The following is a 26,502-nucleotide window of genomic DNA, read 5'->3' on the forward strand; positions in this document are numbered from 1 at the left end:
GAATTTTCTCATTAAGTTCAGTATTTCACAAACCGAATGGCGTATCGCTACGAAATTTGGCATGGTTCATCGGTGACATGTTCTGAGCGCACCTATAAATCTTTAGGACGGCGCCACCTAGTGGTGAGGATATGTAAATAAATTGTTAAAAATCTTTATATCATTTGATTAAATTGCCACTATGACATAAGACTTCACTCTATTGATTCCTTGGCTCATGCTGAGTCCGACGGTATCAAATATGTCTGAGTCAAACCTACTTCCTGTCTGCCATTTTGAATTATATTGAACACCTACTTTTTCGAACTCCTCCTAGAGCGCTCGTGTGATTGGCTTGATTTTTGGTATGCATCATCTAGAGACACTCTAGACAAAAAGTTATCAAAAGATTTTCGGTAGACCTATCCGTTGTCGTATAACGCATCAAAGAATGCGAGGGCGAGCACGCCAAAATGTGTTTGAGCCTGTATCTTCGCAAAACTTTTGCGTATTAATATGAGACTTGGTATATGTCATAACAGTGATGACCTGAGGGTGCATGCACCATTTCGTCACACTGCCCCCTACTGGTCACGAGATATAAAAAATGTCTATTTTTGCTTATAACTACTGCAAATTTGAATGTAAAATTATGAGACTGGTCTTGTTAGATTTCGTGAGGCATGGCGAGTCAAACGATACCAAATGGTTTTTGGTCGGCCATTTTGTGTGTCGGCCATTTTGAATTTTTCTTTAAGTTCAAGTATTTCAGAAACGCAACTGTGTATTGTTATGAAACTTGGTATGGTTCATTACCTACATGTTCTGGGAGGACTTGTAAACTTTTCGGTGCCCTCTAGTGGTCAAGAGATTTGAAGCTATATCTCTGCATCTCTTTATCGTATTTACACCAAATTTGGTGGGTGTCATCACAATCAAGACCTGAGTCACAATTTATTTTTTGGTCAGTGCCCCCTAGTGGTCAAGTCATTTAAGGCTATTTCTCTGCATCTCTTTATTGTATTTACACCAAATTTGGTGGGTGTCATCACAATCAAGACCTGAGTCACAATTTATTGTTTGGTTAGTGCCCCCTAGTGGTCAAGTCATTTAAGGCTATATCTCTGTATTGCTTTATCGTATTTACACTAAATTTGGTATGTGTCATCACAGTCATGACCTGAGGCACCATCTATTGTTTCTGCACCACGCCACCTAGTGGTCTCAAGATACAAAAAAATTGTTTTTTTTTTCATAAAAATAATGCAAACTTAGATCTTAAATCATGACAGTCATCACGTATGAATCATTTTTTGCCATGTTTGGCTTGACCCCGGTATCGCTGCTTGCAGCTATATTGGCAATTGTTTCTGTTAGTAAATTTTTCTTCTTCCGCCATTGCGGTCTATGGCAGCCCATAGAACCGTACGTAGGAAAGTTATGAAATTTGGCACACTGATAAAGGACAGTCCAATGTGTCCCCACAGCAAATTTGGAGTCTCTATCTCCAACCCTCTAGCGCCACCAACAGTCCAAAGTTGCACTTACGTTTTTGCTTATAACTTCTGATCCATAAGCCCTAGAAACAAAATTCTTGCTTCCTATGATTCCTTGGCTCAAGACGATTCGATTGGACCATATGACGTCATTTTCCGTCATGAAAATTTTTCCGCCATTTTGAATTATTCGAAAAACCTACTTTTTTGAACTCGTCCTAGAGCTTTTGTCCGATTGCCACGAAAATTGGTATGTATGATCTTGAGACACTCATGGCAAAAAGTTATCAAAAGAATTTCGATACAGCAATCCTTTGTTGTATACCGCCTTAACGAATTTTACGTAGAGCGCAAAAAACAGATTTTAGGCTGTATCTTCGTTAAACTTAGGCCTATTGACACGACACTTGGTACTTGTGATGCCAGTCAAGAACTGAGGGTGCATGCACAGTTTTTTTGCAGCGCCACCTAGTGGCCAGACAAATGATTTATACACCTTTAATTTTGGCTGCGATCAACGTATTTTGACGGGACTTGATTTTTAGGAGTCCTGAGTAGTCGCCGAGTCCAATGATACCAAACATGCAAGATTTCGCCTTACGGTTAGCCCTGCGCAGCAAAACAGCACTTAAAAAACACGCGCAAATATCTCCACGAGCGTTATTCCGATCGACTCGAAAACACCATAGGAAGAACATTGCATTACCTTCTGAACAAAAAGTTCTATTAGCGTTATATTAAAATTTTCATCAGAAATGGCCGAAAATTGCAAAAAACGAAAAATTACCTTTTGATTTTGTGTTTTTTACACATAAATGGTTATAACTTCGCAACGGAAAGAGATTTTTTCACCAGATTTGATACGCTGATGTATGAGCACGTTCTGAGGCCACACACAAAAAATTGGATGCTTTCACCACTAGATGGCCTTATAATTGAACAAAACCTTTGATAACAAGCCAGCCCTATGGTCATACAACTGTTACTTAACTAAACTAAAGTGTATATCATAAAACTAGCTAGATGTAACACAATCATGACCTGATGTTGCATGCACAATTTTGTCATTGCGCCACCTAGTGGTTTTGAGATAGAATATCAAACTACTGCAACAACACATCTAAAACCATGAGTCATCATGGATTATTCCTTTCATGGCTTTGACTATAATCACTAGTGGATGTCCATTTACTCTCTAGCAACCAATGAGAATACGTTATCAACTGTTTTTGCAAGAGCTTTTTCTCTGCATCAGAACATCGCAGAGACATGGGGATGGTCTCTTTTGACTCTTTTAACTTGTTGTAACATGTTGTGACCCATGTTTGCCCACTGCAAGCATCACACACATGTCCTTCAGTGCTCTAATGTTCCATGATTGTCAATAACCGAAGGACAGTTGCAGTAGACAAGAACATAGATTATTTTTGTTGATTAGTTTTGCATTTTTCATCTGAAATCATTAGGTTTACCTAGGTTCTTCAGTCTGCTTATCCAAACGCAACTTTACATCCTTCTGTGCCCTTTTTCGGCTTGACCCCGGTATTGCTGCTTGCAGCTATATTTATTATTATTATTATTATATATTATTCTTCTTCTTGTTCTTCCGCCATTGAAGTCAATGGCAGCCCATAGAACCGTACATAGGAAAGTTATGAAATTTGGCACACTGATAAAGGACAGTCCAATGTTTCCCCACAGCAAATTTGGAGTCTCTATCTCTAACCCGCTAGCGCCACCAACAGTCCAAAGTTGAACTTTTGTTTTTGCTTATAACTTCTGATCCGTAAGTCCTAGAAACGAAATTCTTGTTTCCTCTGATTCCTTGGCTCAAGACGATTCGATTGGACCCTATGACGTCATTTTCCGTCATGAAAATTTTTCCGCCATTTTGAATTATTCGTAAAACCTACTTTTGCGAACTCGTCCTAGAGTTTTTACCCGATTGTCGCGAAATTTGGTATGTGGCATCTAGAGACCCTCACGGCAAAAAGTTATCAAAAGAATTTCGATAAACCAATCCGTTGTCGTATAGCGCGTTAACAAATTTTACGTAGAGCGCAAAAAAACAGATTTTAGGCTGTATCTTCGTCAAACTTAGGCCTATTGACACGACACTTGGTACTTGTGATGCCAGTCAGGAACTGAGTGTGCATGCACAGTTTCGTCGCAGCGCCACCTAGTGGCCAGACAGATGTTTTTTACACCTATAACTTTGGCTGTGATCAACGTATTTTGACGGGACTTGATTTTTAGGAGTCCTGAATAGTCGCCGAGTCCAACGATACCAAACATGCCAGATTTCGCCTTACGGTTAGCCCTGCGCAGCAAAACAGCACTTAAAAAACATGCGCGAATATCTCCGCGAGCGTAATTCTGATCGACTCGAAAACATTATAGGAAGAATATTGCATTACCTTCTGAACAAAAAGTTCTATTGGCACTATATTAAAATTTTTATCAGAAATGGCCGAAAATTGCAAAAAACTAAAAATTACCTTTAAATTTTGTGTTTTTACACATAAATGGTTATAACTTCGTAACGCAAAGAGATTTATTCACCATATTTGATACGCTGATGTACGACCACAGTCTGAGGCTACACAAAAAAAATTGTATGGTTGCACCACTAGTTGGCCTTATAATTGAACAAAACCTTTGAAATCAAGCCACCCTATGGTCATACAACTGTTTCTTCACTAAACTAAAGTGTATAGTCATAAAACTAGCTAGATGTAACACATTTATGACCTGAGGTTGCATGCACGAATTTTGTCATTGCGCCACCTACTGGTTTTGAGATAGAATATGGCATTTTTTGCCTAAAACTACTGCAACAACACATCTAAAACCATGAGTCATCATGGATTATTCCTTTCATGGCTTTGACTATAATCACTAGAGGATGTCCAATTACTCTCTAGCAACCAATGAGAATACGTTATCAACTGTTTTTGCAAGAGCTTTTTCTCTGTATCAGAACATCACAGAGACATGGGGATGGTCTCTTTTGACTCTTTTAACTTGTTGTAACATGTTGTGACCCATGTTTGCCAACTGTAAGCATCACATACATGTCCTTCAGTGCTCTAATGTTCCATGATTGTCAATAACCGAAGGACAGTTGCAGTAGACAAGAATATAGATTATTTTTGTTGATTACCTTTGCGTTTTTTCATCTGAAATCATTAGGTTTACCTAGATTCTTCGGTCTGCTTATCCAAACGCAACTTTACATCCTTCTGTGCCCTTTTCGGCTTGACCCCGGTATTGCTGCTTGCAGCTATATTTCTTTTTCTTTTTCTTCCTCCGCCATTGCGGTCTATGGCAGCCTATAGAACCGTACGTAGGAAAGTTATGAAATTTGGCACACCGATAGAGGACTGTCCAAAAAGTCTCCACAGCAAATTTGAAGTCTGTATCTCTAACCCGCTAGCGCCACCAACAGTCCAAATTTGCACTTATGTATTTGCCTATAACTTCTGACCCGTAAGTCCTAGACACTAAATTCTTGTATTCTCTGATTCCTTGGCTCACGACGATTCGATTGGACCCTATGACGTCATTTTCCGTCATGAAAAATTTTCCGCCATTTTGATTTATTCATAAAACCTACTTTTGCGAACTTGTCCTAGAGCTTTTGCCCAATTGCCACGAAAAATGGTATGTAGCATCTAGAGACACTCAGGGCAAAAAGTTATTAAAAGAATTTTGATAAACCATTCCGTTTTCGTATAGCGCGTCAACAAATTTTACGTAGAGCCCAAAAAACAGGTTTTAGTGTGTATCTTCGCCAATCTTATGTCTATTGACGCCACACTTGGTAGTTGTGATGCCAGTGAGGATCTGAGGGGGCATGCAGAGTTTCGTCACAGCACCACCTAGTGGTCATACGAATGTTGTGCATGCTTATAACTTTGGCTCTGATCTGTGTTTTTTCACGGGACTTGTTTCGCTGAAGTCCAGAATAGTTGCCGAGTCCAACCTTACCAAACATGCCAGATTTCGCCTTACGGTTAGCCCTGCGCAGCAAAACAGCACTTAAAAAACACGCGCGAATATCTCCGCGAGCGTAATTCTGATCGACTCGAAAACATCATAGGAAGAATATTGCATTACCTTCTGAACAAAAAGTTCTATTGGCGTTGTATTAAAATTTTCATCAGAAATGGCCGAAAATTGCAAAAAACGAAAAATTACCTTTAAATTTTCTGTTTTTACACATAAATGGTTATAACTTCGTAACGCAAAGATATTTTTTCACCATATTTGATACGCTGATGTACGACAACAGTCTGAGGCTACACAAAAAAAATTGTATGCTTGCACCACTAGTTGGCCTTATAATTGAATAAAACCTTTGAAATCAAGCCACCCTATGGTCATACAACTGTTTCTTCACTAAACTAAAGTGTATAGTCATAAAACTAGCAAGATGTAACACAGTTATGACCTGAGGTTGCATGCACGAATTTTGTCATTGCGCCACCTACTGGTTTTGAGACAGAATATGGCATTTTTTTGGCCTAAAACTACTGCAACAACACATCTAAAACCATAAGTCATCATGGATTATTCCTTTCATGGCTTTGACTATAATCACTAGTGGATGTCCATTTACTCTCTAGCAACCAATGAGAATACCTTATCAACTGTTTTTGCAAGAGTTTTTTCTCTGCATCAGAACATCGCAGAGACATGGGGATGGTCTCTTTTGACTCTTTTAACTTGTTGTAACATGTTGTGACCCATGTTTGCCCACTGTAAGCATCACATACATGTCCTTCAGTGCTCTAATGTCCCATGATTGTCAATAACAGAAGGATGATTGCAGTAGACAATAACATAGATTATTTTTGTTGATTACTTTTGCGTTTTTTTCATTTGACATCATGAGGTTTACATAGGTTCTTTAGTATTCTTATCCAAACTCAACTTTACACCCTTCTGTGCCCTTTTCGGCTTGACCCCGGTATTGCTGCTTGCAGCTATATTTATTATTAGGGGTCAAGCCCCGAAGGGGCGTAGAACCCTATTGTTATTGTTAGTTTTCTTATTATTATTATTATTATTTTTCTTCCTCGTTCTTCCGCCGAAAGTCAATGGCAGCCCATAGAACCGTACATAGGAAAGTTATGAATTTCGGCACACATGTAGAGGACAGTCTCAGAAGTTACTATAGCAACATTGGTGTGTCTGACTCAAACCCTCTAGCGCCACCAACAGTCCAAAAATCCACTTATGTTCATGCTCATAACTTCTGACCCATGAGTCCTAGAAACTAAATTCTTGTTTCCTCTGAATCCTTGGCTCATGATGATTCAAATGCACACATTGATGTCATTTGTGTCATGCACATCTTTCCGCCATTTTGAATTTTTCGTAAAACCTACTTTGTCGAACTCCTCCTAGACCGTTTGTCCGATTTGCATGTCCTTTGGTATGTAGCATCTAGAGACACCCAAGACAAAAAGTTATCAAAAGCTTTTTGATAGACCAATGCGTTTTCATATAAATTGACAAAATATATGGCGGCGAGCACGCCAAAACGGACGTGAGGCCTTATCTTCACAAAACTTTATTGTATCGACACGAAACTTGGTAAATGTCATAACAGTCATGACCTGAGGGTGCCTGCAACGTTTCGTCACAGCGCCACCTAGTGGTTACGAGATTCGAAAAATGCTTATTTTCGCTTATAACCACTTCAAACTTGAGTCTAAAATCATGAAGGTGGTCTTGTTAGATTCCTTGAGGCATGCCGAGTCAAACGATACCAAACGGTTTTCGGTCGGCCATTTTGGGTGTCGGCCATTTTGAATTTTCTCATTAAGTTCAGTATTTCACAAACAGAATGGCGTATCGCTACGAAATTTGGCATGGTTCATCAGTGACATGTTCTGAGCGCACCTATAAATCTTTAGGACGGCGCCACCTAGTGGTCAGGATATGTAAAACAATTTTTTAAAATCTTTATATCATTTGATTAAATTGCCACTATGACATAAGACTTCACTCTATTGATTCCTTGGCTCATGCTGAGTCCGACTGTACCAAATATGTCTGAGTCAAACCTACTTCCTGTCGGCCATTTTGAATTATATTGAACAGCTACTTTTTCGAACTCCTCCTAGAGCGCTCGTGTGATTGGCTTGATTTTTGGTATGCATCATCTATAGACACTCTATACAAAAAGTTATCAAAAGATTTTCGGTAGACCTATCCGTTGTCGTATAACACATCAAAGAATGCGAGAGCGAGCACGCCAAAATGTGTTTGAGCCTGTATCTATGCAAAACTTATGCGTATTAATATGAGACTTGGTATATGTCATAACAGTGATGACCTGAGGGTGCATGCACCATTTCGCCACACTGCCCCCTACTGGTCACGAGATATAAAAAAATGTCTATTTTTGCTTATAACTTCTTCAAACTTGAGTCTAAAATCATGAAGGTGGTCTCGTTAGATTCCTTGAGGCATGCCGAGTCAAACGATACCAAACGGTTTTCGGTCGGCCATTTTGGGTGTCGGCCATTTTGAATTTTCTCATTAAGTTCAGTATTTCACAAACAGATTGGCGTATCGCTACGAAATTTGGCATGGTTCATCAGTGACATGTTCTGAGCGCACCTATAAATCTTTAGGACGGCGCCACCTAGTGGTCAGGATATGTAAAATAAATTTTTAAAATCTTTATATCATTTGATTAAATTGCCACTATGACATTAGACTTCACTCTATTGATTCCTTGGCTCATGCTGAGTCCGACTGTACCAAATATGTCAGAGTCAAACCTACTTCCTGTCGGCCATTTTGATTTATATTGAACAGCTACTTTTTCGAACTCCTCCTAGAGCGCTTGTGTGATTGACTTGATTTTTGGTATGCATCATCTAGAGACACTCTAGACAAAAAGTTATCAAAAGATTTTCGGTAGACCTATCCGTTGTTGTATAACGCATCAAAGAATGTGAGGGCGAGCACGCCAAAATGTGTTTGAGCCTGTATCTTCGCAAAACTTTTGCGTATTAATATGAGACTTGGTATATGTCATAACAGTGATGACTTGAGGGTGCATGCACCATTTCGTCACACTGCCCCCTACTGGTCACGAGATATAAATAATGTCTATTTTTGGTTATAACTACTGCAAATTTCAATGTAAAATTATGAGACTGGTCTTGTTAGATTTCATGAGGCATGCCCAGTCAAACGATACCAAATGGTTTTTGGTCGGCCATTTTGTGTGTCGGCCATTTTGAATTTTTCTTTAAGTTCAAGTATTTCAGAAACGCAATTGCGTATTGTTATGAAACTTGGTATGGTTCATCAGCAACATGTTCTGGGAGGACTTGTAAACTTTCCGGTGTCCCCTAGTGGTCAAGAGATTTGAAGCTATATCTCTGCATCTCTTTATCGTATTTAAACCAAATTTGGTGGGTGTCATCACAATCAAGACCTGAGTCACAATTTATTTTTTGGTCAGTGCCCCCTAGTGGTCAAGTCATTTAAGGCTATATCTCTGCATCTCTTTATTGTATTTACACCAAATTTGGTGGGTGTCATCACAATCAAGACCTGAGTCACAATTTATTTTTTGGTCAGTGCCCCCTAGTGGTCAAGTCATTTAAGGCTATATCTCTATATCGCTTTATTGTATTTACACCAAATTTGGTGGGTGTCATCAGTGTCATGTTCTTAGTCACCATCTATTCTTTCGGCACAGTGCCACCTAGTGGTCTCAAGATACGAAACAATTGCTTTTTTTCATGAAACTAATGCAAACTTAGATCTTAAATCATGACAGTCATCACGTATGAATCATTTTTTGCCATTTTTGGCTTGACCCCGGTATCGCTGCTTGCAGCTATATTTATTATTATTTTTCTTCCTCGTTCTTCCGCCGAAAGTCAATGGCAGCCCATAGAACCGTACATAGGAAAGTTATGAAATTTGGCACACTGATAAAGGACAGTCCAATGTGTCTCCACAGCAAATTTGGAGTCTCTATCTCTAACCCTCTAGCGCCACCAACAGTCCAAAGTTGCACTTATGTTTTTGCTTATAACTTCTGATCCGTAGGTCCTAGAAACGAAATTCTTGTTTCCTCTGATTCCTTGGCTCAAGACGATTCGACTGGACCATATGACGTCATTTTCCGTCATGAAAATTTTTCCGCCATTTTGAATTATTCGTAAAACCTACTTTTTCGAACTCGTCCTAGAGCTTTTGCCCGATTGCCGCGAAAATTGGTATGTAGCATCTAGAGACCCTCACGGCAAAAAGTTATCAAAAGAATTTCGATAAACCAATTCGTTGTCGTATAGCGCGTCAACAAATTTTACGTAGAGCACAAAAAAACAGAATTTAGGCTGTATCTTCGTCAAACTTAGGCCTATTGACACGACGCTTGGTACTTGTGATGCCAGTCAGGAACTGAGTGTGCATGCACAGTTTCGTCGCAGCGCCACCTAGTGGCCAGACAGATGTTTTTTACACCTATAACTTTGGCTGTGATCAACGTATTTTGACGGGACTTGATTTTTAGGAGTCCTGAATAGTCGCCGAGTCCAACGATACCAAACATGACAGATTTCGCCTTACGGTTAGCCCTGCGCAGCAAAACAGCTCTTAAAAAACATGCGCGAATATCTCCGCGAGCGTTATTCCGATCGACTCGAAAACACCATAGGAAGAACATTGCATTACCTTCTGAACAAAAAGTTCTATTGGCGTTATATTAAAATTTTCATCAGAACTGGCCGAAAATTGCAAAAAACGAAAAATTACCTTTTACAATTTGTGTTTTTATACATAAATGGTTATAACTTCGCAACGAAAAGAAATTTTTTCACCAGATTTGATACGCTGATGTATGAGCAGAGTCTGAGGCCACACAAAAAAATTGGTATGCCTGATCCACTAGGTGGCCCTATAATTGAACAAAATCTTACATATCAAGCAAGCCCTATGGTCATACAACTATTTCTTCACTAAACTAAAGTGTATAGTTATAAAACTAGCTAGATGTAACACAGTTATGAACTGAGGTTGCATGCACAACTTTGTCATTGCGCCACCTAGTGGTTTTGAGATAGAAATATGGTATTTTTGCCTAAAACTACTCCAACAGTACATCTAAAATCTTGGGTCATCATGTATTATTCCTTTCATGGCTTGGAGATCATTGGTGCATGCCAATTAATTCCTTAGCAACCAATTAGGATACCTTATCAATCCTTTTTACAAGAGCTATATCTCTGCATCAGAACATCGTAGAGACATGGGGGTGGTCTCTTTTGACTCATTAACACCACTGTAACATTTTGTGAGCTGAGAATTGCCACTGCAAGCACCACTCACATTTTCTTCAGTGTTCTAGTTGTCAATGCTCCTCGAGAAGAGAGGGAGAGATTACACTGAATGAAAACACAGCTTTTTGCTGATAACTGTTATATTACTTAGTCTGAAATCAAGAGATTTTCTTAGGTTCTTTAAACTGATCATCCGAATTCAACTTTACTTTCTTCTGTGCCCTTTTTGGCTTGACCCCGGCATTGCTGCTTGCAGCTATATTTAGGGGTCAAGCCCCGAAGGGGCGTAGAACCCTATTGTTATTGTTAGTTTTCTTATTATTATTATTATTATTATTATTATTATTTTTCTTCCTCGTTCTTCCGCCGAAAGTCAATGGCAGCCCATAGAACCGTACATAGGAAAGTTATGAATTTTGGCACACTGATAAAGGACAGTCCAATGTGTCCCCACAGCAAATTTGGAGTCTCTATCTCTAACCCTCTAGCGCCACCAACAGTCCAAAGTTGCACTTATGTTTTTGCTTATAACTTCTGATCCGTAGGTCCTAGAAACGAAATTCTTGTTTCCTCTGATTCCTTGGCTCAAGCCGATTCGACTGGACCCTATGACGTCATTTTCCGTCATGAAAATTTTTCCGCCATTTTGAATTATTCGTAAAACCTACTTTTTCGAACTCGTCCTAGAGCTTTTGCCCGATTGCCGCGAAAATTGGTATGTAGCATCTAGAGACCCTCACGGCAAAAAGTTATCAAAAGAATTTCGATAAACCAATCCGTTGTCGTATAGCGCGTCAACAAATTTTACGTAGAGCACAAAAAAACAGAATTTAGGCTATATCTTCGTCAAACTTAGGCCTATTGACACGACACTTGGTACTTGTGATGCCAGTCAGGAACTGAGTGTGCATGCACAGTTTCGTCGCAGCGCCACCTAGTGGCCAGACAGATGTTTTTTTCACCTATAACTTTGGCTGTGATCAACGTATTTTGACGGGACTTGATTTTTAGGAGTCCTGAATAGTCGCCGAGTCCAACGATACCAAACATGCCAGATTTCGCCTTACGGTTAGCCCTGCGCAGCAAAACAGCACTTAAAAAACATGCGCGAATATCTCCGCGGGCGTTATTCCGATCGACTCGAAAACACCATAGGAAGAACATTGCATTACCTTCTGAACAAAAAGTTCTATTGGCGTTATATTAAAATTTTCATCAGAAATGGCCGAAAATTGCAAAAAACGAAAAATTACCTTTACATTTTGTGTTTTTTACACATAAATGGTTATAACTTCGTAACAAAAAGAGATTTTTTCACCAGATTTGATACGCTGATGTATGAGCAGAGTCTGAGGCCACACAAAAAAATTGGTATACCTGAACCACTAGGTGGCCCTATAATTGAACAAAATCTTTCATATCAAGCAAGCCCTATGGTCATACAACTATTTCTTTGCTGAACTAAAGTGTATAGTCATGAAACTAGCTAGATGTAAGGCAGATATGACCCGAGGTTGCATGCACGATTCTGTCATAGCGCGACCTAGTGGTTTGGAGATAGAAAATAGCTATATTTGCCTAAAACTACTGGAACAACACATCTAAAACCATGAGTCATCATGGATACTTCATTTCATATGGCTTGGTCTATAATTACTGGTGGATGTGAATTTACTCTCTAGCAACCAATGAGAATACCTTATCAACCGTTTTTTAAAGAGCTTTTTCTCTGCATCAGAACATCGTAGAGACATGGGGATGGTCTCTTTTGACTGATTTAACTTGTTGTAACATGTTGTGACCCATGTTATGCCACTGCAAACATCACTCACATATCCTTCTGTGCTCTAATGTTCCATGACTGTCAATAACAGAAGGACGATTGCAGTGGATTAGAACATAGATTATTTTTGTTGATTACTTTTGCGTTTTTTCATATGAAATCATTAGGTTTACCTAGGTTCTTTGGTCTGCTTATCCAAACTCAACTTTACACCCTTCTGTGCCCTTTTCGGCTTGACCCCGGTATCGCTGCTTGCAGCTATATTTATTATTAGTTATTCTTCTTCCGCCATTGCGGTCTATGGCAGCCCATAGAACCGTACGTAGGAAAGTTATGAAATTTGGCACACTGATAAAGGACAGTCAAATGTGTCCCCACAGCAAATTTGGAGTCTCTATCTCTAACCCGCTAGCGCCACCAACAGTCCAAAGTTGAACTTATGTTTTTGCTTATAACTTCTGATCCGTAAGTCCTAGAAACGAAATTCTTGTTTCCTCTGATTCCTTGGCTCAAGACGATTCGATTGGACCCTTTGACGTCATTTTCCGTCATGAAAATTTTTCCGCCATTTTGAATTATTCGTAAAACCTACTTTTGCGAACTCGTCCTAGAGTTTTTACCCGATTGCCGCGAAAATTGGTATGTAGCATCTAGAGACCCTCACGGCAAAAAGTTATCAAAAGAATTTCGATAAACCAATCCGTTGTCGTATAGCGCGTCAACAAATTTTACGTAGAGCGCAAAAAAACAGATTTTAGGCTGTATCTTCGTCAAACTTAGGCCTATTAACACGACACTTGGTACTTGAGATGCCAGTCAGGAACTAAGGGTGCATGCACAGTTTCGTCGCAGCGCCACCTACTGGCCAGACGAATGTTTTATACGTCTATAACTTTGGCTGTGATAAACGTATTTTGACGGGACTTGATTTTTAGGAGTCCTGGGTAGTCGCCGAGTCCAACGATACCAAACATGCCAGATTTCGCCTTACGGTTAGCCCTGCGCAGCAAAACAGCACTTAAAAAACAAGCGCGAATATCTTCGCGAGCGTTATTCTGATCGACTCGAAAACACCATAGGAAGAATATTGCATTACCTTCTGAACAAAAAGTTCTATTGGCGTTATATTAAAATTTTCATCAGAAATGGCCGAAAATTGCAAAAAACGAAAAATTACATTTTACAATTTGTGTTTTTATACATAAATGGTTATAACTTCGCAACGAAAATAAATTTTTTCACCAGATTTGATACGCTGATGTATGAGCAGAGTCTGAGGCCACACAAAAAAATTGGTATGCCTGAACCACTAGGTGGCCCTATAATTGAACAAAATCTTTCATATCAAGCAAGCCCTATGGTCATACAACTATTTCTTCACTAAACTAAAGTGTATAGTCATAAAACTAGCTAGATGTAACGCAGTTATGAACTGAGGTTGCATGCACAACTTTGTCATTGCGCCACCTAGTGGTTTTGAGATAGAAATATTGTATTTTTGACTAAAACTACTCCAACAGTACATCTAAAATCTTGGGTCATCATGTATTATTCCTTTCATGGCTTGGAGATCATTGGTGCATGCCAATTAACTCCTTAGCAACCAATTAGGATACCTTATCAATCCTTTTTACAAGAGCTATATCTCTGCATCAGAACATCGTAGAGACATGGGGGTGGTCTCTTTTGACTCATTAACACCACTGTAACATTTTGTGAGCTGAGAATTGCCACTGCAAGCACCACTCACATTTTCTTCAGTGTTCTAGTTGTCAATGCTCCTCGAGAAGAGAGGGAGAGATTAGACTGAATGAAAACAAAGCTTTTTGCTGATAACTGTTATATTATTTAGTCTGAAATCAAGAGATTTTCTTAGGTTCTTTGAACTGATCATCCGAATTCAACTTTACTTTCTTCTGTGCCCTTTTTGGCTTGACCCCGGCATTGCTGCTTGCAGCTATATTTAGGGGTCAAGCCCCGAAGGGGCGTAGAACCCTATTGTTATTGTTAGTTTTCTTATTATTATTATTATTATTATTATTGTTATTCTTGTTCCTCGTTCTTCCACCCAAAAGTCAATGGCAGCCCATAGAACCGTACGTAGGAAAGTTATGAAATTTGGCACACATGTAGAGGACAGTCTCAGAAGTTACTATAGCAACTTTGGTGTGTCTGACTCAAACCCTCTAGCGCCACCAACAGTCCAAACATCCACTTATGTTCATGCTCATAACTTCTGACCCGTGAGTCCTAGAAACTAAATTCTTGTTCCCTCTGAATCCTTGGCTCATGATGATTCAAATGCACACATTGATGTCATTTGTGTCATGCACATCTTTCCGCCATTTTGAATTTTCCGTAAAACCTACTTTTTCGAACTCCTCCTAGAGTGTTTGTCCGATTTGCATGTCCTTTGGTATCTAGCATCTATAGACACCCCTGACAAAAAGTTATCAAAAGCTTTTTGATAAACCAATGCGTTCTCGTATACCGTGACAACATATACGGCGGCGAGCACGCCAAAACGGACGTGAGGCCGTATCTTCGCAACACTTTGGTGTATCGACACGAAACTTGGTATATGTCATTACAGTCATGACCTGAGGGTGCCTGCAACGTTTCGTCACAGCGCCACCTAGTGGTCACGAGATTCGAAAAATGCCTATTTTCGCTTATAACTACTTCAAACTTGAGTCTAAAATCATGAAGGTGGTCTTGTTAGATTCCTTGAGGCATGCCGAGTCAAACGATACCAAACGGTTTTCGGTCGGCCATTTTGGGTGTCGGCCATTTTGAATTTTCTCATTAAGTTCAGTATTTCACAAACAGAATGGCGTATCGCTACGAAATTTGGCATGGTTCATCAGTGACATGTTCTGAGCGCACTTATTAATCTTTAGGACGGCGCCACCTAGTGGTCAGGATATGTAATTTTTTTTTAAAATATTTATGTCATTTGATTAAATTGCCACTATGACATAAGACTTCACTCTATTGATTCCTTGGCTCATGCTGAGTCCGACTGTACCAAATATGTCTGAGTCAAACCTACTTCCTGTCTGCCATTTTGAATTATATTGAACACCTACTTTTTCGAACTCCTCCTAGAGCGCTTGTGTGATTGGCTTGATTTTTGGTATGCATCATCTAGAGACACTCTAGACAAAAAGTTATCAAAAGATTTTCGTTAGACCTATCCGTTCTCGTATAACGCATCAAAGAATGCGAGGGCGAGCACGCCAAAATGTGTTTGAGCCTGTATCTTCGCAAAACTTTTGCGTATTAATATGAGACTTGGTATATGTCATAACAGTGATGACCTGAGGGTGCATGCACCATTTCGTCACACTGCCCCCTACTGGTCACGAGATATAAAAAATGTCTATTTTTGCTTGTAACTACTGCAAATTTGAATGTAAAATTATGAGACTGGTCTTGTTAGATTTCGTGAGGCATGGCGAGTCAAACGATACCAAATGGTTTTTGGTCGGCCATTTTGTGTGTCGGCCATTTTGAATTTTTCTTTAAGTTCAAGTATTTCAGAAACGCAATTGCGTATTGTTATGAAACTTGGTATGGTTCCTCAGCAACATGTTCTGGGAGGACTTGTAAACTTTCCGGTGCCCCCTAGTGGTCAAGAGATTTGAAGCTATATCTCTGCATCTCTTTATCGTATTTAAACCAAATTTGGTGGGTGTCATCACAATCAAGACCTGAGTCACAATTTATTTTTTGGTCAGTGCCCCCTAGTGGTCAAGTCATTTAAGGCTATATCTCTGCATCTCTTTATTGTATTTACACCAAATTTGGTGGGTGTCATCACAATCAAGACCTGAGTCACAATTTATTTTTTGGTCAGTGCCCCCTAGTGGTCAAGTCATTTAAGGCTATATCTCCGTATCGCTTTATTGTATTTACACTAAATTTGGTATGTGTCATCACAGTCATGACCTGAGGCACCATCTATTCTTTCGGCACAGTGCCACCTAGTGGTCTCAAGATACGAAAAAAATTGCTTTATTTCATAAAACTAATGCAAACTTAGATGTTAAATCATGGCAGTCATCACGTATGAATCATTTTTTGCCATGTTTGGCTTGACCCCGGTATCGCTGCTTGCAGCTATATTGGTAATTGTTTCTGTTAGTAAATTTTTCTTCTTCCGCCATTGCGGTCTATGGCAGCCTATAGACCCGTACGTAGGAAAGTTATGAAATTTGGCACACTGATAAAGGACAGTCCAATGTGTCCCCATAGCAAATTTGGAGTCTCTATGTCTAACCCGCTAGCGCCACCAACAGTCCAAATTTGCACTTACGTTTTTGCTTATAACTTCTGATCCGTAACTCCTAGTAACGAAATTCTTGTTTCCTCTGATTCCTTGGCTCAAGACGATTCGAATGGATCCTAAGACGTCATTTTCCGTCATGAAAATTTTTCCGCAATTTTGAATTATTCGAAAAACCTACTTTTGCGAACTCGTCCTAGAGTTTTTGCCCGCTTGCCACAAAAATCGGTATGCAGCATCTACAGACACTCAAGGCAAAAAGTTATTAAAAGAATTTCGATAAACCAATCCGTTGTCGTATAGCGCGTCAATGAATTTTACGTAGAGCGCAAAATAACAGAGTTTAGGCTGTATCTTCGCCAAACTTAGGCCTATTGACACGACACTTGGTACTTGAGATTCCAGTCAGGAACTGAGGGTGCATGCACAGTTTAGTTGCAGCGCCACCTAGTGGCCAGACGAATGTTCTATACGCCTATAACTTTGGCTGCGATAAAAGTATTTTCACAGGACTTATTTCCTTGAAGTCCTGAATCGTTGTCGAGTCCAACGATACCAAACATGCCAGATTTCGCCTTACGGTTAGTCCTGCGCAGCAAAACAAAACTTAAAAAACATGTGCAAATATCTCTGCGAGCGTTATTCCGATCGACTCGAAAACACCATAGGAAGAACATCGCATTACCTTCTGAACAAAAAGTTCTATTGGCGTTATATTAAAATTTTCATCAGAAATGGCCGAAAATTGCAAAAAACGAAAAATTACCTTTAAATTTTGTGTTTTTTACACATAAATGGTTATAACTTCGCAACAAAAAGAGATTTTTTCACCAGATTTGATACGCTAATGTACGACCACAGTCTGAGGCTAAACAAAAAAAAAATGTATGCTTGCACCACTAGTTGGCCTTATAATTGAACAAAACCTTTGAAATCAAGCCACCCTATGGTCATGCAACTGTTTCTTCACTAAACTAAAGTGTATAGTCATGAAACTAGCTAGATGTAACACAATCATGACCTGTGTTGCATGCACAATTTTGTCATTGCGCCACCTACTGGTTTTGAGATAGAATATGGCATTTTTTGCCTAAAACTACTGCAACAACACATCTAATACCATGAGTCATCATGGATTGTTCATTTCATGGCTTTGACTATAATCACTGGTGGTTGCCAATTCACTCTCTAGCAACCAACGAGAATACCTTATCAACCGTTTTTGCAAGAGGTATATCTGTGCATCAGAACATCATAGAGACACGGGGGTGGTCTCTTTTGACTCATTAACACCACTGTAACATTTTGTGAGCCGAGTATTGCCACTGCAAGCACCACTCATTTTTACTTCAGTGTTCTAGTTATCAATGCTCGTCGAAAGAGAAGGAGAGATTTCACTAAATGAGAATACAGCTTTTTTGCTGATAACTGTTATATTGTTTTGTCTGAAATCAAGAGATTTTCCTAGGTTCTTTAAACTGCTCTTCCGAAGTCAACTTTACTTTCTGCTGTGCCCTTTTTGGCTTGACCCCGGTGATTGCTGCTTGCAGCTATATTTCAATATTGTTTCTACAATATTAACCGCCTAAGACCTAAGCTTTGGTTTGTCTTTTTTTTCAGATTTCTTCCAGCTATTGTGGGGGTTAGGAAGAACCAATAAATACACTCTAAATATTGCTGGGATATTTTTGACCCACAATGGGTAAATATTGGACAGAACATGTGCTGGGTTAAAAATTACCCAATGATGGATTGTTGTTATGCAACCATGGGGTATAATAACCCAGCAGTCGGTTATTATTTGCGCTTATTATTTGAAAAGAACGAACCTGCAAATGTCTCAACTGACCAATCAGAATCAAGCATTCCAGAGAGCCGTGTAATAAACAGAATTAAGTATTATGGTGCAAACAACAAAAAAATATGATGTCCAAGTATCCAGGACTTACCGTAGGAGGTTAAAAACACTGCTGTTGCAAAAATAAATATAGCTCAGAAACACTTGATGAGTTTGCCAAATGAGTGAATCGCATCTCCTAGTTACCTGGCACAGCATTGACCTGTCTGACATTCTCCAGCATCTCAGACATGGCTACTTTCTTCTTCCTATCAGGATTAAGTTTCCAGTACATCATCATGGCTGCCCGCCTCACAGCGAGTTCAAGTTTACTCTCAGATGACAGACTTCTAACTTCCTGTGCATTCTCTGCTGTGATGCCTGCCAGTAAAATATTAAGAAAATGCTGTTTATTAGTGATTATTACAGACTATTCTTTAACTCAATGATGACAACCAGCAAATAAAGCTTGTTTGCTTGTCTCCTCAGATTCTCCTTACCCTTCTGGTGCATCCAACACTTCTGCAGTAGTTTTGCCGCATCCCTCCGACCTTGTTTAGATGCCTTCACTAGCCATTCGACAGCTGTACGATTATTGGCCTCTGGGTCATTTTCCTCTGCCAGTTTAAGGTAGTATTTACCAAGCTAGACCAAGCAAACACATATTTACATTAAAGTACTTTTTAACCGGAATACATTTAGTGAAACATCATAATTGGCCTTTAGAAACCCACATTATTACCTGTACATGTTAAGCCTTGTACAATATCAATCAAACGCACAACTGGTCTAGTCTGACTACATTGCCCGAAGCCCCTGTGCAGTTACGATAAACATTTTGAAAGTGGCTTGATATCACAGACACTAAGTGAGTGTCAAATAACCAGATCTAATCTTAGCCTCTCCTAATGCTAAACCCCTAATGATCAAACTAGAGATAAATGGATAAGAGTATGACTTTAACAACATCTTCAGAGATTAATGTGAAATATATCACTAACAGATTGTGATGTATGATTTATTATGTATGATCCAAACTTATGCCTATACCATATATTGCTCAATTTTAAAAAATAGCTTTTATTAAACCAATAGTTGGTGGGGCCTGCCAGTGCCATCTTGGCAGCACGTCACCATGCATCATTCGCGGCTAGTGAAACAGTCAAAAGTAATAAATAAATATGGACATAGTGTCCGTGACATCACCCATAGGTTTGTAAAGAGAGCTTTTATTAAGCCAATAGTTGGTGGGGCCTGTCGGCGCCATCTTGGCAGCACGTCACCGCACATCATTCGTGGCTAACCGAAAATGAGCAAAAAGGCAGGCAAAAATGTGTAAAAAAAAATATGGATATATGCTGCGTCCGAAACCGCCTACTTCATACTATATAGTACGCGAAATGCAGTAGTAGTATGTCCGAATACATAGTATTCGAAAAACAGTATGCGAAAAGTACCCGGATGACCTACTACTTCCGGTTAGATTTTGCAGTGTGCATACGATGGACACTTTACTATCCCATGATGCCCTGGCAGATGAGTTATCCAACGAAGAAGAAGAGGCATGCGGCAGTTTTCGCGCTGGAATGACATGACGTGATGACGACGTATGTCAAGTGATGTAGCAACATGGCGGATGTAGTACGTCCGAATCTCATTCATACTACCAGGATTCATACTATACAGTAACTACTGTTTTAACGGCATCATCTTATTCAGTACCTACTATACAGTATGCGGTTTCGGACGCAGCCATAGTGTCTATGACATCACCCATATGTTTGTGCAGACCTTATTTGAAGCCGATGTTGGGGGGGCCTGCCGTCGCCATTTTGGCAGCACGTCACCTCGCATAACTCGCGGATAACCAAAATGGGTAAAAAGGCGGGATGTGGGAAGAGCTGAGGTGCCTTGCTAAAACCACACCCACCAAAGTCTATGGTAGTGACAGCAGTGGCAGTTCACCTGTCACTCAAGTGGCCACTCCCTTAATTATGCAAAACGTAAAGATTTAATGGGGTGGTTACCAAGACATGGCTTATCCTAGTCCCAGACTAAAATGCATGTTGAGCTGCCTTAAGTTAAAAACATCTTGCACTGGCACATCTTAAGGACCTGTTGGGGAAACTGCCCCAATTTAATTTAAGCAGATGAGTTACAAAAAGATACCATTATCTCAGACTGTATTCACAGGTATCACATCTATTTTAACTGAAAGCGCTCACCGTCTGTTGGTAAGGGACTGAGAAGCTACACACATAAGAACAGCACTTTTTCTCTCCCACCCAAATGGGGCATTTTGCGCTTGCTATAACAAATGATCTGAGGTATTTAGAGCTGAAACTATGCAGGCACATTCTAGGCACACCTGAGACCTATATTACTTGTAAAATTGTGAATAATATGTGCCCTTTCACTGAATAGTCACAGGTTTATTTTTTCAATGTATTTATTCGTCTGTTTACGTATGTCAGCTGGGTATGTGCTGTATGTACAGACACATGGGCTGCTTTGACTTTGAGTTTATGTGTACATGCAGGAGCAGATGAGTTATATTGAGATAGAGGGCTCATCTTCCAGAAAGCTGAAAATAGATACGCACCCGCCACCAGGCCAAATAAAACATTCTGTCAACTGCTTAGAAAGAGTTAGAAAACATTTTGGAAATTAATCTTTATTTGTAAGCTCCTTAAAAATATGTAACAGCCATATCACTGCATTGGAATAAGCTTGCAAGCCATGCCTGGCATCAGTATCACATATAAGCAGCAATAACTACAAAATAATTTAATTTCTTTGTTTTGTGGTCTTACTCCACTCTGTGCTTTGGGGTCTCCAGCCTCAGCTTTTTCCATTAACTCTTCAAAAGACAGATCCACATCAGTATCATCTAAAAAAAGAGTAAATAAACAAGATGACTATTTGGCTATAGCGTAGAAACTTCATTAGTATGTTTAAAAGTCCCTGTGTTTTATATCTTATTGGGAAAATGTGTCACGTAGAAAAAGATGTTCTTTGTTGAATCTTCTCGCCTACTGGGCCATTTCGCAATTCATTGGTTTCATGACCCGAATTAAGTCAAACTTCTTAATTGTATTAGAATTGAAAGAGTAGATTGGATAACATGCTGTTTGTAAATATGTTAAAATCATTACCTAAACCTAAAGCACAAAACTTACACACACTGATATAAGAAAGCAAAAGTATGCTTGTGACGCTTCATATTTTATTAAAGTGATAAAAATGAATAAACGTATTGCTTTGATTTTGGGCTGTGGTTGGACTTGTGAAGATAGTTTCAACGTAAAGGTTTTTTTTTTAGAAGCACATGGGTCGTGGCCTTGGTTTGTGATTAAAATAGCATGTCTAAGGTATGTCTCATATACACTGTCACACATGCTACTTGCTCCAGTATGTCTCTCATTGGTGACCCTAGTTGAGATGCATTCCTTTAATGTGCTGTATCTGTATATTGTACCGGTCTTGGATGCTATCTAAAATATTAATTAATATTAATACATTTCTGAAAGAAATCAAATTACCACATAAAACTTTACATACTTATCTTATACTGGAAAGTGGAAACTGAAATTTTTATTAAGAACAGTAACTTCAAAAACACTACTTGCCAAATTCTTCAGTGTTGTCCTCCTCTTTAGCTTTTCTTATTTTCACCTCCATTATTACCTTCTTGGCTGCAGCCAAAAAGCTTAGTTGATGGGGGATTTTACCAGAGCCTGTCGCAGGTGCTGTGGTGGGCGGTGAATCCTCGGAAGGAGCCATAGATGAGGCTGGGTCAGGAGTAACTGTGTTACTGGGAATGGATGTGTCATTAGGAGAAGGTAATTTTGACGGTGGGGATGCTGATGAGTTTGCAGATGACAAATGAGCTGTTTTGGGGTTCTCAGTTGATTTAGATGGAACACTTGGGGGTTTCACATTAGATTTTAATGTGGTATCTTGAGGTAAACAAGGGCTGGATTTAAGTAGTCTGTCTGGGCTGTCAGAACTAGATGTGGGGGAAACAGCCGTCCCAGAAGGCTCAGTGCCTGGAATGGATTCGCTTGAGAAAACAGGAGGGTTGAGATGTTTATGGGTTCCACTATTCTTCCTGGGAGTCTCCAGGGAAGATGGTGGTTTGCCGCCAGCATCCATCTCACCTAGAGAACAACAAGCATAAGAGTCGTTTTAAAAATCCACATGAAAAAATACTGTAATATACTTTAGTAGTTACTATAGTACACTGTAATAATGTTCCTAGATACTATAGTGTTAATAAATATTAAAGGGGACATCACACAAGACTTTTTTTAAGATGTCAAATAAATCTTTGGTGTCCCCACCACAGTGTGAACTTTTAGCTCAAAATATCAATGTGACATTTTGGGTGTGTCCTTCAAATTGCAAATGAGCTGATCTCTGCGCTAAATGGCAGGGCAGTGGTTAGATAGTGCCGATTAGGGGGCGGTGTTTTCCACTTCTGACATCACAAGGGGAGCCAAAGTTCAATGCCCTACTACTTTTTTCACATGCTTGCAGAGAATGGTTTACCAAAACTAAGTTACTGGGTCATTCTTTTTCACATTTTCTAAGTTGATAGAAGCACTGGGGACCCAATTAGCACTTAAACATGGAAAAAAGTGATTTTCATGTCCTCTTTAAAGTACACTACAGTTTATCAATTCAGTACTACATTCTATATATAATACTATATGCACTGCCATAAGTTTTAATTAATGCAAAATTGCTCTTTTTGCTGTGGAGTCAAGAAATGTCATTTAAAGGTGAATATGAGACAAAAGTACAGAATGTCACATTTTCTGTTTCACCTGTTTTAACATAAACAATGTACAAACTTAACGGATTATTAATTCTAATATCTAATTTGATCATATTAAGACAAATGGCTCACAAATGTAAACGATGAGCTGTGTCTTTCTTAGGTATTAAAACATAATCAAATGTTAATAAAATGTGACACTTTTGCCTCATATTTATCTTTAAAAAAATTGTCTCCACACACTTCCTCTTTCATATATAACTAAATATATACTATATAGGAAGTGTGTGGACACAATTTTTAAAGATAAATATGGAGCAAAAGTGTTTTTATATATATATATATATATATATATATATATATATATATATATATATATATATATACAGGATTTAAATTGGGCCGGGGCCGTCCGGGGCTAAGCCCCGGCACATAGGCTGAAGGTCTCGCTCTGCTCTTGCCAGTGTACCAGCTGCGCTGGTGCGCGTGCACTCGCTGCGCTGGTATGTGTGCACTGACGTGAAAGGGAATAATGCGTTTCCATTCATTATAGGGCATCCTCACCAACGCAAGTTTAACGATTTGCGCGAGTAGATTACATACAAAGTCAATGCAAAGACGCAACCAGGCGCGTCCTCGCACAGGGCGATGCAAATGACGCGAATTGGGCGGCGCAATTGCCGCGAAAACACGCGCCTTCCCCTTTAAACGCGTCTTCGCGCAAGTTATGCAACTCAAGCGAAAAAACTAAACTGCAAGAACGCGCTCTCACACAGGATCATTTGACATTGTAGAGGAGAGAGCGAGAGAGAGAGAGAGAGAGAGAGAGAGAGGTAAGAATGGTGCCCACGTCGAGAAAACTTAATAGAAGACTAGAAACGTGTAAAGGATTAAAGTATTTGTCACTCATTTAATTACAGTATGTTAACTGGATAACACTGGATATAACTCATTGTATAGGCATAGTTTAATAAAATAATGTATTTTGATTACACAAATCAAACCTAACTATATGATTGTTTTAGCTGCTGACCTGGGAATCTCTATGGCTAATTTATAAGACATGTAAGAGTCTTTTGTGGTATCTTATGGCTAGAATTATTCAAGGAGGTTAATTCTTTTAACTTCCTTTAAAATGTGATCAATTGTGCATAATGACATGTGGAACAAATGGATATAGGGTGTCAAACTCATAGATTTGCATCATTTAAAATTCAGATGCTCTTTTTAAAATATTTGTGGTCAACCTCTGGCACAGCTTTAAAGCTGAAACTTATCAAATCCTATCAGAGGTCCAGAATGTCATTGAAACACACCAGTGGCTTTGCTGTCATCAGTATTAAACATCTTACCCCTCGAAGTACGCCTCCCCGCACAGCCCCCCCACATAACAAATCCCAATTTAACCCCTGTATATATATATATATATATATATATATATATATATATATATATATGTGTGTGTGTATGTATATATATATATATATATATATATATATATATATATATATATATATATATATATATATATATATATATATATATATATATATATATATATATATATATATATAATCCAGACAGTTAAATATATAAATAGGCGTATTGGTTATTTTGTCTTTAACATAGCCTAATTTACTCCTTGACCATTAGGTTTGTCTTAAGAACAACTTGGATGTAGTTTAGTAAACTAATCAAAATCAAAATAACTTACTCATTTATGCAGAATAAAAAGTCGGTCTTCAAACATAGGGTATATGGCGTGCCGCAGTAAAAATAAATGTTTGAAACGTCCACTCCACTCATAACAACCATGGGAAACAAGAGCCCAAGGAATCCAAGTTGTACTCACTCACAGTTGTTAAACCCCACCCTACCAAAGATTTAATTGGATAGCTCAAAAGCCTGTCAAAAATTCCTGTTGTTTGATTGGCTGCAAATAATGTATCGTAGCATTGCTCCACTGCTTTTCGCACGGCTAAATAGTTTTACGTTAAACTGTAAAGGCACTTAAGACGTTTATATATAATTATAAAACACTTAACAATGCCGTTATTTCTTTATTTAATTCTTAAGATAAGAATTTTAATTCAGTGAAGGAACCTCGGATGACCTCATGCTCAGCCGCTAGATGTCAATGAAGGATCACTGACAAGTAGGCTATCAAGTGTCAGGAGTATAAGCGAATAATATCCAATAAGCAGTAAGCGAACCCATTGCCTTTGGGTTTGAAACTCTTGCTTAAACTTATGTTTATACCATTGCTTATAGATAGTTACAAGAAAGGCAGTATTTCAAGCACCTTAGACTATATGGAAATTGTTATTCAGCAGTGCAGTCCTTAAAAATAGCTCCCACGTTCAGTCACGTAGGCTTAAATTGTCTTTAAAACAGTCTGTATTGTGTAAGCCTTTTACAAAGCAGTTTAGTAGTAATAACAACGAATGATGGGTTTTTTTTACGGTTGTACGGATGATAGTACGTCAGTTAAGATCAATATTACTGATCAATATTCGTGTTAGAATAAGTGAACGGGCCACTAAACTTAGCCTAAGTTATCTGAGTTTTGTGCAAGACCCTAACTACACTTAACTGACATCTCACACACTGCAAAAAACGATTTTCAAGAAAAAAAAATCTTAGTATTTTTGTCTTGTTTTCAGTAGAAATATCTAAAAATTCTTAAATTAGGATGCTTTTTCTTGATGAGCAAAACGACCCAAGCAAATAAGTCTAGTTTTTAGACCAAAAATATCAAATTTAAGTGATTTTGTGCATAAAACAAGCAAAACAATATGCCAACGCAGATTGGCAGATTTTTTTGCTTGTTTTATGCACAAAATCACTTAAATTTGATATTTTTGGTATTACAACTAGACTTTTTTTCTTGTGTCGTTTTGATCATCAAAAAAGCATCTTAATTAAAGAATGTTTAGATATTTTTTTACTGAAAACAAAACTAAGTAAACAAATACTAAGATTTTTTTTCTTGAAAATCACTTTTTGCAATGTATTACTTTGT

General features: G+C 38.8%; 1 protein-coding gene across 1 annotated transcript in view; it reads right to left on the reverse strand.

Moving 5' to 3' along the window:
• The window catches only part of wfs1a (Wolfram syndrome 1a (wolframin)), a 214,145-nt gene extending 188,813 nt beyond the window's left edge, over nucleotides 1–25,332 (reverse strand). The window contains exons 1-5 of the mRNA XM_065254928.2: nucleotides 25,195–25,332; nucleotides 22,330–22,860; nucleotides 21,514–21,590; nucleotides 19,201–19,345; nucleotides 18,908–19,081 (exon numbers count right to left, since the gene is read on the reverse strand). Of these exons, the coding sequence (XP_065111000.1) occupies nucleotides 18,908–19,081; nucleotides 19,201–19,345; nucleotides 21,514–21,590; nucleotides 22,330–22,860; nucleotides 25,195–25,198 (931 nt within the window). The 5' untranslated portion in view covers nucleotides 25,199–25,332. The remainder of the gene's footprint in view (nucleotides 1–18,907; nucleotides 19,082–19,200; nucleotides 19,346–21,513; nucleotides 21,591–22,329; nucleotides 22,861–25,194) is intronic.
• Nucleotides 25,333–26,502: the final 1,170 nt, after the last annotated feature.

Source organism: Paramisgurnus dabryanus, chromosome 4 (assembly GCF_030506205.2).
Source record: "Paramisgurnus dabryanus chromosome 4, PD_genome_1.1, whole genome shotgun sequence".
Lineage (NCBI taxonomy): Eukaryota > Metazoa > Chordata > Actinopteri > Cypriniformes > Cobitidae > Paramisgurnus > Paramisgurnus dabryanus.